The 18,144-nt window shown below is 35.7% G+C and overlaps 1 protein-coding gene across 3 annotated transcripts in view; it reads left to right on the forward strand.

Moving 5' to 3' along the window:
• The first annotated feature begins 337 nt into the window (after nt 1-337).
• Nucleotides 338-18,144, forward strand: part of PIR (pirin) — a 92,623-nt gene continuing 74,816 nt past the window's right edge. The window contains exons 1-3 of one of the 3 annotated variants that reach the window (XM_051984473.1): nt 338-473; nt 1,651-1,786; nt 7,478-7,570. In XM_051984473.1, coding sequence (XP_051840433.1) covers nt 1,691-1,786; nt 7,478-7,570 — 189 coding nt within the window. In that variant the 5' untranslated portion in view covers nt 338-473; nt 1,651-1,690. Of the gene's footprint in view, nt 474-566; nt 1,076-1,650; nt 1,787-7,477; nt 7,571-18,144 lie in introns of those variants that run through there. The other 2 variants (XM_051984472.1, XM_051984471.1) reach the window with 2 other exon arrangements.

Here is an 18,144-nt window from a genome sequence, read left to right on the forward strand (position 1 = left end):
GGTTTCAGATACTTACTAGCTATGTGACCCTAGGCAAGTCACTTAGAGCTGTTTGCCTCAATTTCCTTATCTGTAAAATGAGCTGGACAAAGAAGTAGCAAAACCAATCTACTACTTATGTCGCCAAATGAAGTAATGAAGAGTTGGACACGACTGAACAGCAGCAACATGGCTTACAATCGGCTTGTGTGGAAGGGATTCAGGTTTGTGGAGTCCTGGTAAATGATCAGATCACACAACCTTTGCGTAATCCTGATTCAATTCACTAAAGTAGGCAGGATTGTGGTCCACATGAAATTAAGTGACATCACTAATAGGGCTTTGCCCTGGAAGGAGACCGAGAGAGCATCTAACCAGTCCACTGATTTTACAGCATCCGTAATTTCCTTCTATGTGAAAGCTGGAGCATTTTCTGGGAGACACGGAATACCAGAGCCTTTCTTTGCCCAGTTCACGTCACTGCCTGGCCGAGGGTAAGCAGCGGGCGTGGGAGAACATGGCGCCTCCGCCTACATCAGGCTCTAGCCCAGCCCCCCAAGTTTCTGGTACAGTTTTCCCAAAGCCGTGCCCGGATTATCTCCTTCTCAGGGGACTGGGAGAGGCTGCGGAGCAGGGAAAGGTAGTACTGGCGTGGCTTCGCGGCCTGGAGCCGTGGCGAATATAGGAGGTGGAGCCACAGCTTGGAGCATTTCTGGGTACCTTAAATCGAAAATAGAAGGAGGAGGAAGAGGAATAACCGGAACAAAGTGCAAAACACCCTGCTCATGAACCCTTGGGCAAAACCGAGGGCCTCTTGAAAGATGCCAGTTTTCCATCTTCCTTTTCCTAATTGCAAGGACCTCACCCTTTAGTTGTTTACGGTGACTGGCACCCGCCTCCTAAAGGGACCTAATTGCTGAGTCACAGTGAGCTAGTGAATCAGGGTTCCCTTGCTATATAGCCCCGAGAGCAGTTCCAGTTCTCTGGCAATAACATTTTCTCAGGTGTGAGGGAAACTCTGAGGAGCACTGACACCAAGCCTCCGGGCACATCTTTGCGGTGACCTCCTCTAGGCCAGCTGTCTCTGAGGGTCCGCGTAAGTACAAGTCCCTGCCTAGTCAGTCTGGGGGAAAAAATCACTGAGTTTTCCAACTGGCTTTTCATGGTTTGAGCTGCTCCTTAGCCAAAAGTGGATAAGCCACTTTTTTCCTAATTCATATGAGAAACCTCAGTAAGAAAGTAGTGAGTGTGTCTACACAAGTTTGTGGGGGAGGATGGGAGTGAGGATTTGCCTTGGGAATGAGGAGGTAATGTTTGCAACTACTTCGTAGTTACTTGCACTGAAGAGAATTTTGAATTGGAATATAGCCCAGATATAATCTAGGTTTATTGTCTGCTCGTACACGTGTCTTAACAGTTATCTTTTTAGCTTCCCAGGAAAAGGCAAGTTTAGCTTTTCTTAGATTTCCTTACCTGACTGAATACTATCTACTCTGCTAGTGTTTTAAGTTTCTTCCTCTTCAGGAATGCAATGAATTGGATAGGACGGTCTAAGTTTTTTCTCATCTCTTAAAGTTCTTTGGTTCAGACATACTCGATTGATTTAAAAGTTAATAGATATGCCCTCTTTAATGACTTTGTTTTCCTTTTTTCTTCTCCCCTTATCTCCAGGGAAAAAAAAGGCTGAAGAATTCTCTCTTCACACTTAACAATGGGAAAATCCAAGAAAGTTACCCTCACTGTTCTCAGCCGGGAGCAGGCGGAAGGTGTGGGAGCTCGAGTTCGGAGAAGCATTGGCAGACCTGAGGTATGGTGGTGATACTTATTGCTCCTTGGGCTCTTGGAGAGGAGCCCTTGGAGAGGGATCAGTGTGAAAATGAAATGTAGGTAGAGACACTATCCCTGTGTGATATGTGATTTGGGGCAAAAACAAACTTAGAGTGGGCCATTACTCATTTGGAAGAAGTTTACAATAATGTAAGTTTAGGATTTGGGAGGAAAGAATTATATCTAGACAGAAAAGCATGGGAGGGAAGGATCTGTGCTAAAAAAATACATGAGTATTTCTTTCATGAGTAAATCACTCAGTAAACATTTATTAAGGGTACCTACTAAGCACTAGGGATTCAAAGAAATGAAAAAAAAAAAAAAAACCAGTTCCTGATATCAAGGAACTCACGGTCTAATAAAGGAGATAACATCCAAATAGACCTGAACAAACATGTCTATAAATAGGCTGAATGGAAGATAATCAGGAAAGGGAAGGCATTAGAATTAAGGGTAGGTGAGACGGGCTTCTTATAATTGGCACTTGAAGTAATCCAGTGAAACCAGGAGTCACAGATAAAGAGAGACAGCTTTCCAGGTATAGGAGACAGTGAGGGAAAATGCTGGAACTGAAGAACTGGATTGTAGAATTTGCAGAATGTTTGATGGAGAATAAAATAGAAGAAGACCATCAAGGTAAGAATGAGCCAGATTGTAGAGTTTTAAACGCCAAACAGAAGATTGATAGATCCAGAAGGTAATGGGGCAATTGGAATTTATTGAGTATTAGTAAGATAGTCAGATCTGTGCTATAGACAAACTGAAGTTGGCCAGCTGAGTGAAATATAAATTGGAGTGGGGAGAGACTTGAGGCTGGGAGAACAATTTGAAAGTTATTTCATATCTTAACCAGTATCAAACAGTTTTGCTAAGTACTGTCTTATAATATAGTTTAAGATCTGGTACTGCTAATCCTCCTCCCTCTGGATAATTTCCCCTTTAGTTCTTCTGATTATTCTTGACTTTTCATTCTCACAAATGAATTTTGTTACTATTTTTTCTAATTCAATAAAAAGAGTTTTTAGGTAATTTAATTGTGATGATTTTGAACATACAAATTAGTTTAGATAAAATTGTCATTTTCATTATATTGGCCTTGCCTATGCTTGAACAATTAATATTTCTCCAATTACTTAATGATTTTATTTGTATAAAAAATTTTGGGGGATAATTTTATTTCTATACTTCCTGGATTTGTTTTGGTAGGTGTACTCTCAGTTATTTTATATTGTTTAGAGTTATTTTAAATATGGTATCTTTTACTGTCTCTTCTTGCAAATAGTAAATAATCCAGATGAGGATGATGACTGTAGAACTGGAGGGAAGAAGGCAATATGTACAAAGATCTGGAGAAAATAGAAACTACAAGATTTGACAACAGATTGGCTATGTGGGAACTTCAAATGAGGGATCAAAGGATGTCCCTGAGTTTTTGAGACTGAATGATTGGAAGGATGGTGCTAATGGGAAAGTTGGGAAGGGAGGAGTATTTGAAGGAAAAATAGTGAATTCTGCTTTGAGCATTTTTGAGTTTGAGATGCCTCCCAGACACCTTGAAATATCCAAAAGATGATATGGGACTGGAGTTAAGGTGAGAGATTAAAGTTTCATTTATAGGTCTGGGAATCATTTATATAGAGATGATAGTTGAGTTCCTGGATGTGAACTATCAACTAAGAGAGTAGAGAAAGCCTTGGGGGACACCATAGTTAGTGGATATACCCTGGATGAAGAGGTAGCAAAGAAGATTGAGAAGTAGGAAAACTGGGAAAGAATAGTCTTGAAACTTTAGACAGGAAAAATTATACATGAGAGAGGGATTGAAAATATCAAAAATTGCAGAGAGGTCAAGAAGTATAAAAATTGAGAAAATACTGTTATATTTAGCAATTAAGAGGTCATTGGTAATTTTGGAGAGAACAAATTAATTTAATGATGAGGTCAGAAACCAAAGAAGTTTAATTGAGGAGTGATAGAAATATAAAAGACATAGATATAGGATATAGGCAGCAGCTTGGTGGGTAGATCATTGGATATGGAATCAAGAAGAGTTCAAATCCAGCCCTAGACACAGCCAGTTTGGTTCAGTTTCCTTATATGTAAAATGGGATGGAGAAGAAAATGGCAAACTGTGTCAGTATCTCTGTCTAGAAAATCCAAAATGGAGTCTTGAAGAGTTAGAGATGACTGAAAAATGACTTAACAGTGTATGACATGCATTATAGGGAGATACAGGACAATTGCTATCAGGAATAATTGGATTAGATAGAGGTTTTTTTTTTTTTTTAAGGATTGGGGAGATAATGGCATGTTTATAGAGTTTGGAGAAATATTTGAATTTTGTTAAATGAGGAGTGAGAGAGAAAAGGAAATGCTCAGAAATGGCCTTCGTTTTGTTTTTTTTTTCCTTTTAGTGAAATATGACATAAGATCCTTAGCTAAGAGTATGGGATGGATGGTACCTTGGAAGGCTTAATGGAGGGTGGAAAAGATTGCATATAACTTTTCATATAACTTTCACGTAAGTTATATGAAAGTGAGAGGGATAGTGTTGTTGATGTTTGTCCTTCATTCTCAAAGAGGACCATGACATCAGGGAAGTGATACCATGACATGTAAGTAAGTGAATTAGATTTGAGAGAGGGAGAATTGTGCTAGGTCATCTGCCTCACTTTCCCCTCCAGAGCCATCTGGGTCCAGTGGTCAAATATAGATCAGGACAACTGGAGATGGCCCTGGATGAAATGGGAAACCCTAGACTTTTTAAAATTAAGGGTTTTAACAGACCTTAGTTTTACTGAGGACATACTGTAGAAGTAACCTCAAAGCTCATCTAATCCATAGCTTTCACTTAACTGCCTTATATTACTTAGTTTATAAACCCAGCCATGACCACTATACCTTCTTTCAATAATAATAGCTGATGTTTACTATGTGCTAAGCACTTTGAGATCATAATCTCATTTGAATCTCACAACAATCCTGGGAGATAGGTGCTTCCAGTTTACAGATGAAGAAACTGAGGCAAATAGATTAAGTGACTTGCCTGGGATCACATCAATGATCAGTAAGTAAAATGTTTGTTAAAAATGAAAAAAAGGTGTGGGCCAGTTAGATAGCACAGAGGATCAAGTGCAAGTCACTTAATCCTAATTGCTTCACTTCCAAAAAAATTTGTTGTTGAGTCTTGACCCCTTTTGGGGTTTTCTTACCAAAGATATTGGAGTAATTTGCCTTTTTCTTCTCCAGTTCATTTTACAGAGGAGGAAACTGAGGTAAATCAGGGTAAAGAACTTGCTCAAGTTCTGTCTGACAGATTTGAATTTAGGTCTTCTTTGCTCCATTCCCAGCATGCTATCCACTGACACATCTGATTAACCAGGGCATATTGACTTTGAAGAAAATTTATATATATTTTTATCATGGTCTATTTTATTAGCACGAAGACAGAGGTATGATACATTTGAATATGCATCCTGTGATTTTCACTTTCTGGTATCGTGTGATACCACTACATTTGATCTGAATGCATCTATATTGGAATTGAAACTCTGTTATATACCACACACTTGGCTCTAGGCAAATCGTTTCAAACTTCTTAAGGCTCTTAAGTTTTCTCTTCTCCATTAGACATTATATTGGCCAATATATTAGACAAATAAACTCTACAATTTCTTCTTCCTTCTTCCTTCATCAATTGGTGATTGAGATACAAATATGTGTGGGGAGAAGAGACTTTAGCTCAAAATGTTCTTTGTTTACAATGGTTTGCTTACTTTCCTTAATTCTAGAATTAAACTGTAGGCACACACTTTTTCTTTGATATGTCTATCTCCAATGAAAGGAGAAATCGAGGAAGAAATGGGAATGAGCCTCTGACTAAGATGGATTTAAATTGCTCTTACCAAAAGACAAGTTTCTTCTTTCCCAAAGAATTGCTTTTGAAGCCTGGTACTTACCACATGTGGGAAGCTAAAGATAGATGCTATTCCAAGATTATGTTAAGCACCTACTATACTTATTTTAACCAACTGCCCAGCTGTCCTTTCTTCACTGTAGTATGTTAATGTCCTGAGGAATAGTAGCTGTTGATCAGATTGTGGGCCTCATCTTCCCCAAAGATCAGTCAATCAATTGATTTATTTATTAAATGGCTGCTATATACCAGGCATTGTGCTAGGCACATCCTTGATCATACTAATCTTTATTTATGTTTAACAGTTAAACAATGATGAGCTGTTCCATAAAAATATAATTTTCACATGACTTTCTTTTTTTTGCTGAGGCAATTGGGGTTAAGTAACTTGTCCAGGGTCATACAGCTAGGAAGTGTTAAATGTCTGAGGTCAGATTTGATCCCAGGTGCTCCTGACTTAAGGACTGGTGCTCTATCCACTGCACCACCTAGTTGCTCCAGTTCATAAGTTTTAAAAGATGAGACATTTAGACAATTATAAAGAAAAATCCCGAGATTGAGGAAGATGCTAGTGACTTAGAATATGTTAAATTCTGAAGTTTAATAGTCAGAGACTTTTTTTTTTGTCATTAAGTGTCCCTTAATATTTGTTAAATGCCTACAATTTATTAAGAAGCCAAAGTTATTTATTCCGCCTCCCTCCCCCAATACATGGAAATGACTTTATAGTGTGGAGAATTCTTGGATAAAGGATAAGGATGGGGAGTCTTCTCGCAGTCATCCATCTCCTTCCTCACGCAGCCAGAGCAGTAACCAGTTGGTTCATCAGCAGTCACAATAGATGTCAAGAATAGTCAGAATAAACGTCAAGTTCTGCTAACATGATTACTTTTTGAGGGATTTGCTTGCTGGCCTTATATATATATATAGATGTGATTGACTTTCACAGACAATAGGAAGGATGTATTGAATTTGTGGTTAATATGGGGATGAATGGATGCATGATTAATAGTTTTTTCCAGAACAGCAAATTTGCTCTGTTTTTTTTTTTTTGGGGGGGGTGCATAGGGGTGAGATAAGAAGTGTTTCTAGCCTTTTCTCTTCCACTTAGTAAAGATGATGATGATGATGATGATAGTAATAATAATAATTCATATGGCACCTACCATATGCTAGGGAATCTGCTAGAAATTTTTGCTTCACAAATATTTTATTGGTCCTCAATAACTAAAAACCCTCTGAGGTGAGTGGTATTATTATTCCCAATCTACAATTGAGAGACAGATAGAAGTTAAGTGATTTGCCTTATGTCACACATCTAGTCTGAGGTCAGCTTTAAATTTTCTTGAATGCAGGGCCAGCACTCTAGTCACTGGTGTAACTAACTGCCTAACTGATCTTTGAAGTGAATGTGATATCTTTGCTCAATTTAAGCTATTTGTAAGCTGAATAAAGACAAGGGACAACAATTCCTTCTCTATTCTTCTTATTTCATCCTTCTAAGCATTTTGGAAATGAAATTTGGAGTGTAAGACTGTGTCATTGATAAGAGGAAGATGACTCATGAGTGTAATGACTTGATGATAATGAGGTACCAAACAAATAGATCTTTTCTCTTTTTCAGTGATATGCCTAACAGGAGTATGAGGCAGTAATGGATAGTTCTTTTTAATTTATCATATTTGTGTATCTGGTCTCTGCTGATCAGGATTAATAAACCTAAAGGTATCTCTAACCACTTAATTTTTCTTTTAGTTGAAAAATCTGGATCCATTTTTGCTATTTGATGAATTTAAAGTGGCCAGACCAGCAGGATTTCCTGATCACCCACATCGAGGTTTTGAAACAGTGAGTACAATGGTTCTATAATATGTTCCTATGTGTAAAAACTCCTGTGTGCAGATCAACTATAATTATCACTTCCATATAACAATACCGTAAAAAAAAAACAAATAATAGGCCAAAAATTAACCAGCAACTTGATAGTTACAGACAGGTATTTGTGTTATTTGGAAATGCCAAGTCCATTTGAAGTAAATAATATTTTGAATGTAGGTATTTACCATGTGTTGGGTATACCTTTAAATTTGTGTAATTGTAAACATTCGTGTTTTCATATTTAAAATGTGAACTGCTTTCTTCAAAACAATAAAAATAACTTTCTAGAATAAAATTAAATGAATACAAATGTGACATTAAAATGTAATTACAATCTATTTATATGGAAACCATTAAATGATTATTTATGTTTATTATTATATTTAAAAGAACATTTTAAAGTAAAAAAAATTACGTATAAACAACTGTTTATTAGAAGGGATGTGTGGGTGATAGACACAGTAAAATAAAGGGACAAAGTAAAACTGTGTAGAACTGTGCTCATACAGATGAATTTTTAATCTAGAAAAAGAATTTAGAAGTTTTGCACATTCATATATCTCTCTAATAATAAGACTTTCTTAGAATATTTGTGCATTGCTATTGTTAATTAGCATTTCAAATGTGGAATCTAAGAGGGAAATGTCAATCATAAGCATATCAATGAAACTTGACTTTGACTCCTCATTTGAAAGAATAATCAAAAGCAACATTACATGTTGTGTAATAGGCCCATGTTGTGGATGAGGCTTGACTTAGGTTTGATATTTTAATAAAATGAAATACTGATATTTAACAAGAGGAAGCTATAGCACAAAAAAGGTGCAGTAATGGTTCAGATAGACACAATCTCCCTCATGTTCATATAGAAATATTTCTGGTTTCTGGTCAATGAGATATGGTGACTTACATCTCACTATGATATCTGCCAAATCTAAATGGCATCTGGGTCCTGAGTTAATTAATCCCCTATATTAAAGAGGTGAGCATTTAGCTGAAATGATGGAAAAGACAACTTTTCAGTTTGCTTTAGTCTACCCTAAGCTTCCTGGTGCCATCTATCTTCTTTATCGCCCATACAGCCTTATTGTAAGAGAATTTGATATAGTGAAATGTTCTTAATTTCATCACTAAAGGGGAAATATTTTTCATCTCTACCATATGACTCGATTTTATTTGGTATTAATTATAGTTAGCTTGGGATTTGACTTTGTCTCTACCCACAATAACCAATCTAAGAAGCCTCAGAAAGGGCCTTTACAGGTCCCCATTTTTAAGAGTTCGTAATATCCTTTCTCACAACATATCCATGTTTATTAGCCACAACTCTGACCCAAGCATGGTGACTTGGACCTAAGACCTACTGTGATGACCCTAAGAGCAACTTCAGCTTTGACCTAAAGGAGATTCCTTCTCAGACTTGGGTGGCTTAGCACTTCCAAACTGATTGCTTAAAGTTTAGTTAGATTTACTGGCACAGTCCATAATGCAAATTTTAACATTCCTATAGGCTGATGATCAAGTATTTCTTTATCAGCATTTTGTTTCAGGAGCCTTACCCAAAACTCCTTCTGGAACAGAAAGTCTTATCCTCCACTCAGTAGCAAGGCTGGCGCCTATTCTTTCCACCATCCCCTCCTATTTTCACTGAGGGCTGTAATTACCTACATGGTTTCTGCTGTTTGAACATCCCTTTGGAATTTCACCAGTTTATCTCTTATACCTGTATGATTTATTGGAAAGGAAGACCCATAGCTAAATCCTTACACCATTCAGAAGCACCCTATAGATTGTTAAACATCTCCTGCAACTCATTCTCTCTCCCCAATTCTTTCTTGGTGAAAGCCTACCTATCCTTCCAACCACACTGTGGAAGAAATCATGCTCCAGTGGAAAGTAATAGAATAAGCCCCAAATCTTTCTTTCCATCAGTGATAACTCCAAATTTTCTTCTTCATATCTACTCCCATTCTGCTCCTTTAAAGACCCATCCTAAATGGGATTTAACACATTTCCAATAAAACCTCTGGATGAAAGACCATACTTTCTATGTATCGTCTGTTAAATCTTTGGCAGTATTGCTCTTTATTTTTGCTTTTCCACTGGTTGCCCCTCTGCCAACATGGCAATGAATCAAAAGCTCTGTGGCTTGTTGAATGTGCTGAAAAAAATTATTTTTGTTTTTTCCTCCCATTGGTAACCTAATTTACCTAGGACCTTTGAAAATTACCAGGGAATGCTCCCCTGGTATTATCTTAATCCTCCTTGTCAATCTCCTTTAGCATGTATTGAATTAATAACATCAGGGTACTGGTGGCCTTCTCTTTGTTTCACTGAGAGGACTTTCAATGTACCATTAGAAGGGGGCCCCACCATAGTATACCATATCTGACCATCCAGCCAACTCATGTCTTGAATGTACATTGTCTGTGTCCCCCACTTCAGCCATAATGTGAACCATATTGCTATGGTGATCCAGTCTTGGTTTTCTGCCAAAATGTTGTAGGCCAGGCCTATCTCAGGCCTGTAAGGTAGATCAGATTCCAGATTAGAACAAAATTAAACCCTTGAAAGTCCATCAAATAGTTAACAAAAAAGTGTTTATTTAGCCATAGTGTGGTAGAGATGCTCCACAAGGATATAGGTATAACACTAAATCAGGTACATACAACTTTCATCTCCATCATATATCTGGTCCCCAGAATGTGCTGGCTGCCATAGCAACAGGATCCTCTCTCAATTATGAGGGGCACTGATTCCTTTGTGCACCAACTTCTTTATGCCTTTTACGAGTAGGAACAACTTCTTTGCCTTTGGGGAATAAAAAAATCCAACTCTACTATATTCAGTGTGTTTACTGCAAGTATTGATTACTCTTTGTTTCTTGTGTTTACATGAAAACTAGTTGAAATTATTTACCCCTTTCTGCCAACTAATATTTTCAATAAAAAGGCCACTAGCATCTAAACAGCTCTGTGGCATCTAGTATCTTAGATAAATGTCTTGATAGCTCTTGATAGCTCTTGCAAGCTAGTAAATCATTTAATATTTCTTTTATATATTCTTAAAACCTACAACTAATTATTGTTCTCAAAATTCATCTTCTTTTCAAATGAGGGATCACATCTAAAATCTGGCAGAAACAATATTTTTTTTCTTTTTTTTATTATAACTTTTTTATTTACAAGTTATATGCATGGGTAATTTTATAGCATTGACAATTGCCAAACCTTTTGTTCCAATTTTTCTCCTTCTTCCCCTCCCCCCCTCCCCTAGATGGTAGGATGACCAGTACGTGTTAAATATATTAAAGTATACATTAAATACAAAATAAGTTTACATTTCCAAACCATTATTTTGCTGTACAACAAGAATCAGACTCTGAAATATTGTACAATTAGCCTGTGAAGGAAATTAAAAAATATGCAGGCAGGCAAAAATATAGGGATTGGAAATTCAATATAATGGTTCTTGGTCATCTCCCAGAGTTCTTTTTCTGGGTGTATCTGGTTCAGTTCATTACTGCTCCCTTGGAACTGATTTGGTTCATCTCATTGCTGAAGATGGCCAGGTCCATCAGAATTAATCATCATATAGTATTGTTGTTGAAGTATATAATGATCTCCTGGTCCTGCTCATTTCACTCAGCATGAGTTTGTGTAAGTCTCTCCAGGCCTTTCTGAAATCATCCTATTGGTCATTTCTTTTCAAACAATAATATTCCATAATATTCATATACCATTATTTATTCAGCCATTCTCCAATTGATGGACATCTACTCAGTTTCCAGTTTCTGGCCACTACAAAGAGGGCTGCCACAAACATTCTTGCACATACAGGTCCCTTTCTCTTCTTTAAGATCTCTTTGGGATATAAGCCCAGTAGTAACACTCCTGGATCAAAGAGTATGCACAGAGAAACAGTACTTTAAAAATATTTATTTATTGTTATATGAATTTATAATCTGCTCTCCTCCTGCTCTATCCTTTTACTGAACAGCGATAACCATCAGTTTTTTAAAAGTCCTCATTATAAATATGTCTAATCCAGAAAAAACTTTGTCCAGTTCCAAAAATATATGTCCCTGTATGTATTTAAGTTTGTCTCTCTGGCAGGAAGGGTTTCATCTATAGTCTCCTGGATTTGTCTGTCATTGCATTAATTAGAATTCTAAACACTCAAAATTGTTTTTCCTCTTTAATGCTGTGTCATATAAATCTTTCTCACTTTTTTCTGAATCAGTTCATGTCTTCCTCTACTCTGAAACTTTCCACATCATTATTTTCTAGAGCATACTAATATTCCATTATATTTAGTTAGCATAATTTGTTAAACGTTCCCTAAGGATGGGAGAATTCTCTAATGTCTGATTTTTAGATACTGTGAAAAGCTGCTATAAATATTTTTGTCAATATGTATCCTCTTCTCTTTCATCAATTTCTTTGGAGTCTAATAGTGACATTGCTGGGTTAAAAATATGCAGAATTTAGTAAATTTGGAGGCATTGCTTCAGATTGCTTTTCTGAATGGCTGGACCAACAGTACAAGTGATGGTATTTTTACTATTAAAAAAATAGAAAACTGGGAAACCATATTTGGGACTACCTTATCATTGCTGTCTGGGAAGCTATCAAATTTTTGTCCTAATTTGGATGCAGATGTGTGTCCATTGTGTATCTCATTCCCATCTCAAATCAACTAGGAAGAATATTTAATGAAGCTCCTCTGAACATAGGATTGTCACATAATAACTCATTTGAAGAGGCGTTTGCTGTCGGTTGAAGGAATTGGAATGAGTTGGAAAAAAAACATCAGAGAGTAGCTGATTGGGCAGTGTAGAGCATTAAATTTAGAATCAGAAAGATCTGAATTTATACCCTATCTCACACTTAACCTTACTAGTTGTGTGAGTCTGGACAAGTGACTTAATTTTTTCCATCCTCAGGACTTGGATTTAATAATCTTTTAAGGTTCTTTCTAACTCTAGATATCTGATCCTATGATATTCCTCATTTTTAAATTCACTGAAAGCGGAGAATGCTCAAACCAAATGTTTTAGGTGGTAGTCTTAATTTAGTAGAGGAGACAGTACAGTGAGAGGAAAATTCATCTCTACGTCAGATACTGTGCATTTAAATCCTTGTTCCTGTATGATCTTTTAGTTAAACTTTAATTTTTATTTTCTAATTAATTTATTTTAAATTCATTTTTATTAAAGTTTTAGTTTTTTTCAATCAAACCCACTTATCTCTCTCCCATTTCTTTCTCTCTCTCCTCCCATGAGAAGAAAAGAAAAAAATTCCTGTTACAAACATGTATAGTCAAACAAAAAAAATTTGGCTACGTAAAAAAAAAAAAAAGTTTCATCTGCATTCTTGAATCCATCACTGCTCTGACAAGATATGGGTAACATGTTTCATCATGAGTCCTTTGTAATCATCATTCTAAAGTTTTTCAAAAGTTACCATGATATGCAAATTGTCTGGTCTGTTTATTTTATTCATATCACCTGACTTTCAAATTTGATTCCTTCTTGTCATATTTAATCTGTCATCAAGGTCTGTCAACTCTTTTTTTACATTGTGCAATATTTCTTGAATACATTCCTTCTGTTCTCACTATCACTAAACTAACTCATTTCCTTATTACTTCAAAACTAAACTATAAGCCTCCTAACTGGTTTCTTTTCTTCAATCTTCATTCTATATGCCAACATCAGATTAATCTTCCTGAAAAGTTACTTTGATCATGCCATTCCTCGCTTAAACAAACAAACAAACAACTTTCATGGTTCCTCATTATTTACTCAAAATTTACTCAGTAAATTCAAAACTCCTTAGCTTGGCATTCAGCTACAATCTGGTCCCAATGTACCTTGTTTCTTAACACTACTCTATACAGATTCTGTGCTATAGATATCCTCACTGGCTCTAGAATATTCTGCATATTAAGCCATATTTTCATTTTTGCTCAACTTTGGCCCACATGGACTTCCCTTTAGAACTTTATCAGCTCAAGAACTTTTAGTAGCATTTTATTACTTCTAGCATAAAATGCAAGCTTCTTAGTTTGGGGTTCAAAATTCTCACAGATATACTGTGGCCAGTCTTTTGAGGATTGTTGCATATTATATTCCCTTTTACATACTTTATAGTCTAGTCATATTGGCCTGTTGGCTGTTCCCTGACTGAGGCATTTGGTTACTCACTTGCATATCTTTCCATAGGCTATTTTCAGTATCTGAAATGTACCTTAATATTCCCTGATCAAATTAGTTTTTGGTGTTCTTGCATTCTTCCTCAAATGATCATATACCTTTATTACACATTATATTCTTCCCAAAGAATGTAAATTCCTTGAAGACAGAGACTGACATTTCTTATATTTGTAACCATATCCTAGTACAATACCTTGAATATAGTAGGCACTAAATGAATTTTGGATTTAACTGCATTCTCTTACCAGTGACTTATGATTTCTTTTCTCTTCTGGCAAGAAAGAGCTAAGTAGTAAAATGACTGTACCACTAGATCTAGAATCAGCCTGCATTCAAATTCAGGCTTGAACATTCACTGTCTTTATGACCCATGATTTCTGTGCCTCAATTATGAAGTGAGGATAATAATAGCACTTACCTTATAGAATTGTAATAAAGATTAAATGAAATAATATTTATAAAGCTTTTAGCTCAGTACTTGGTACTTATTATTGAATGAAGCATTATTGAATGCTTATTTCTGCCTGTCTTTCTTCTGAACTCTAATAGTTTTAATGGAAATTGCAATTAATTATGTACTGTGTCCTGCCAATTTTTTTAACCATGATTAATATTTTTGTTGTTAATTATGAAAGCAAATGAACCTAGTAGCCTAGTGTTCAATAAAAACAAAGATCCTAGCTACTGATTTAAGGATATTTGATATTTGGTAAGAACTAGCAGAAAAATTAGATAGCAATAGGAAAGAAATCAGATTTAGATTACTTTTTTTCATACCTCATATCGAGATAAGTTCTAAATGGATATAAACCTAGGTGTAAAAGATCACATAAACAAACTAGAATAAAAAGCAAGAAATTACCTTTCTTATCCATGGATAAAAGAAAAGTTCAAGACCAAACAAGGGATAAAAAGGATAGAAAGAAGATAAAAGATATCATTTAATTAGATAAAATTAAAACATTTTGTACAAACAAGTCCAATAGAGCTAAGACTAAAAATCATTGTTAGTTTCTGGTACTAATGTCTCATTTCCAAGATAAGGAACTGATTCAAATTTATAAAATTAAGATCCTTTCTACCAGTCATGAGTGGTTTAAGAATATGAACATGCAATTCACAAGGGAAGAAATCCGGCCTATTTATAGCCATATAAAAAAATGCTCCAAATCACTAATTAGAGAAATGCAAATTAAAGCACTTTAAAATTCCATTTCATAGCCATCAGATTGATAATGAACTTTTAAACTTTTTTTTTCTTTTCAAAGTAGAATATAAGTTTCTTGAGGTCTATGACCATATTTCACATTCTTTACATCTTCCCGAAGGCTTACTGCCTTATGGACACTAAAATTTTCTCAATGGAGGTCTTCAGATAGGGTTGATATAGCATCTTGTAAGGACATTGTAGAAGAAGCTCCTGTTCAGAAAGGAATTGGGCCAGATGTCTTCTGACATCTTTTGATTCTTACATTTTATAACTTTGTAAAATGAGCAATGAAAGCATATCATTTTTCTAACACTTTACACTACTTTATAAGTTATATTTCACATTCATCTTTAAACCATTTAGACCCTTAAGGGAACTATAAAAATTAACATATATTGTCCCCTGCTCATCTCCCATGTTCATGGTTAGATAGAAACTAAGATGAGGCTAAATAGCTAGCCTGTGAATAAGAATTTTCATATCCATAAAAAATGTAAAATATAACTATCTTTTCCACTAGTGGAAGTATAGCAATGGGTGATCCAAAGCTGTTTTTATTGAGCTACATTACAAAATCAAATACAATTATATGATTCTTCTTCTGCTTTCCTGATCTGTTTCTTTCATAGGACAAAGTAGAAATGTCTTGGTTTTTCTGTGTGTGGATAATATGTGCATAGATAATAAAAAGGTGACTATCTAAGCCCCAGGTCATCAAATCAAAGTATTTTAAAGTCAAAAGAGCCCTTAGAAATAATCTAGTCTAACTTTTTCATTTTGCAAAATAACTGAAGTCCAAAGACTTATCCTTATATGAGATTAAATATTTGATTTACCCAAGATCATAATCATTCAAAGATAGCCAGGAGAAAGGAAATGCTTCACGAGGTGGGAATATGCCATTGACTGGCAGGCTAATTCCATAGAGAAGTTTAGCATCCTAAAAAGAATTTGTTAGCTATAAGAAGGCAAACCATGGAGCATGGAGGAGAGGAGAGGAAGAAAAATACCACAAGGTAAAACGTGTGGGAGATTAAGCAAAGATGGCATGGGCCACAGACAGATGTATAGGGGAAATTTAACCTCAGGGATTTGGTATAACTTGGCTTTCTGATTGGATACAGTAAGGTGGGGTTATCCAGGACCTCTACAGGGTGTTAGTCTGTCAGATTGAGCTGATCCTTATCAGTGCCCCTTTACTACTTGTTTCAAGGAGCAGTCTTAGCAGTACTTCAGGTTCTCACATAGAGACCCAGACCTCACCACCATACTTTCTTTTAGCCAAAAGGTACGTTTATTTAGGAGAAAAGGTTTCAGAAAAAAATGAAGAGATATAAAATAGCCACTAGGAGTAGTAAATTTGAAATAAGTTCGGGAAAGCAATAGAATTAGCAAGGGAAAAGGTATGGAAGAAGCTATTAAAGAAATGTACCATGATGTGTGAGTTTGCCATTGATTAGCAGGTTAAATCCACAGAGGAATTTGACAGACTAACCAGAGTTAGCTATAGTAAGGAAAAAGATGTCATTAAAGGGAAGATGCTATGAGGCAGGAGAGAGTAACTTTGGGGGTTTCTCAGGTCGGGAGGGGAAATAAAAACAAGGATGTATATTGAGATGTTGAAACTGCCTTGAAAATATTAACAAAGGCCGTCTAGATACATTGTGATTGTTTTAACTATGATAATAAGATAATAATAATAATAAAACTAATAATAGGAATAAAACTTTGTTCCCATAACATTTTTTTTTTTTTTAGCATTTCCTGAAAAGGAAGAAAATAAGAAAAAACTAAAAAAAAAATCTTTCAGATCTGGACTTGAAATTTCAAACCACAATTAATTTTCTCTTAGGTAGAAAAACTTCTTAAGGGCAGTTTTTTTGTAACTGTATGTATGATAAGTATTATTTGGTGATAATATCATGAGGATTAAAATTTAAGAAAAAAACTGAATCATTTTGGCCTCCTACTAAACAAATGATTTATTCTGCTAAACAAATGATTATCATTTGTGTAGTGTATACTTCCTCCTCTTCTCTCCTGTTCTGGAATCATGAGAGCCAAGATCAAATCAATTGGACATAGCTCCTGGATGGGGCCTGTCAATTCATTGCCAAATGCTTTTCCCCTTCCTTGCCAGGTTCCAGAGCAAAAAGTCTCTCCCTCCCTACCTTTCTCCTCTTTATGCAGTCTCCCCCAGTTAAATAGTCTCTGCCAAGGTAGAAGACTTTCTTTTTTGTGTGTGTTGATATGCTCAGCTTTATAACAGGTAAGCATAAACATACAAAGTGCTTAATTAAACTTTTTTCATCTATCCATTCATTCATTCTTAATTAGTACACTAGTTTGGGTTACTTTCTAACAATTAAATATTGTATATCTTAGTGAAACTGGATTTCCTTCTATTTGAAAATCCTGAATCTGAAATATGTTTGTGTATGTTCCCACACAGAAATATATGTATAGATATATGATATAGATTTTGAATTTATTCCCTTGTTAGGAAGAAGCCCATCTGGCTATAATCAGGCATAACCAAGTCTCAGACTATCCTATTTGTATAGAATGATTTGTAAGAATCGAACTCTTTATCAACCTCCATTTTCTATCCTTCAGATCTCTGGGCATCTTTAAACTGTAGCTGATCAGATCAGTGTCAGCTTGGAATGTTCTGCCATATGCCAGACACAAATAGTCCCTATGAACTTTTGGGTAGACTCCCTAACTTTGCACATTACTCATTTCTTCTGAGCTAACTCAATTTTGCTTTGTTCATAGAGCCCAGCATCTTCTCAAATGAGGGCATGCCATAATGGGTGGTCCTGTACCAGTGTCTTCCATGCCATACAATTAATTCTTAATTCTTAAGTTCTTAAGAGAGACCATGAGAGTGTCCTTGTATCGTTTTTTCTGACTACTTTGTGAGCACTTGCCCTGTGTGAGTTTTCCATAAAATAATCTTTTTGACAAACATATACTTGGCATTTCAGCAATATGGCCAGTTGAATGGAGTTGTGCTCTCTGCTCTTTGGTTAGTCTGCTTATATATAGTCTGGATTTAAGCTGCCAGTCAATAGCATACTTAGGCATATTCCTTTAATGGATTCTTCCAAATGC

Source organism: Antechinus flavipes, chromosome 3, assembly GCF_016432865.1.
Source record: "Antechinus flavipes isolate AdamAnt ecotype Samford, QLD, Australia chromosome 3, AdamAnt_v2, whole genome shotgun sequence".
Classification (NCBI taxonomy): Eukaryota; Metazoa; Chordata; class Mammalia; order Dasyuromorphia; family Dasyuridae; genus Antechinus; species Antechinus flavipes.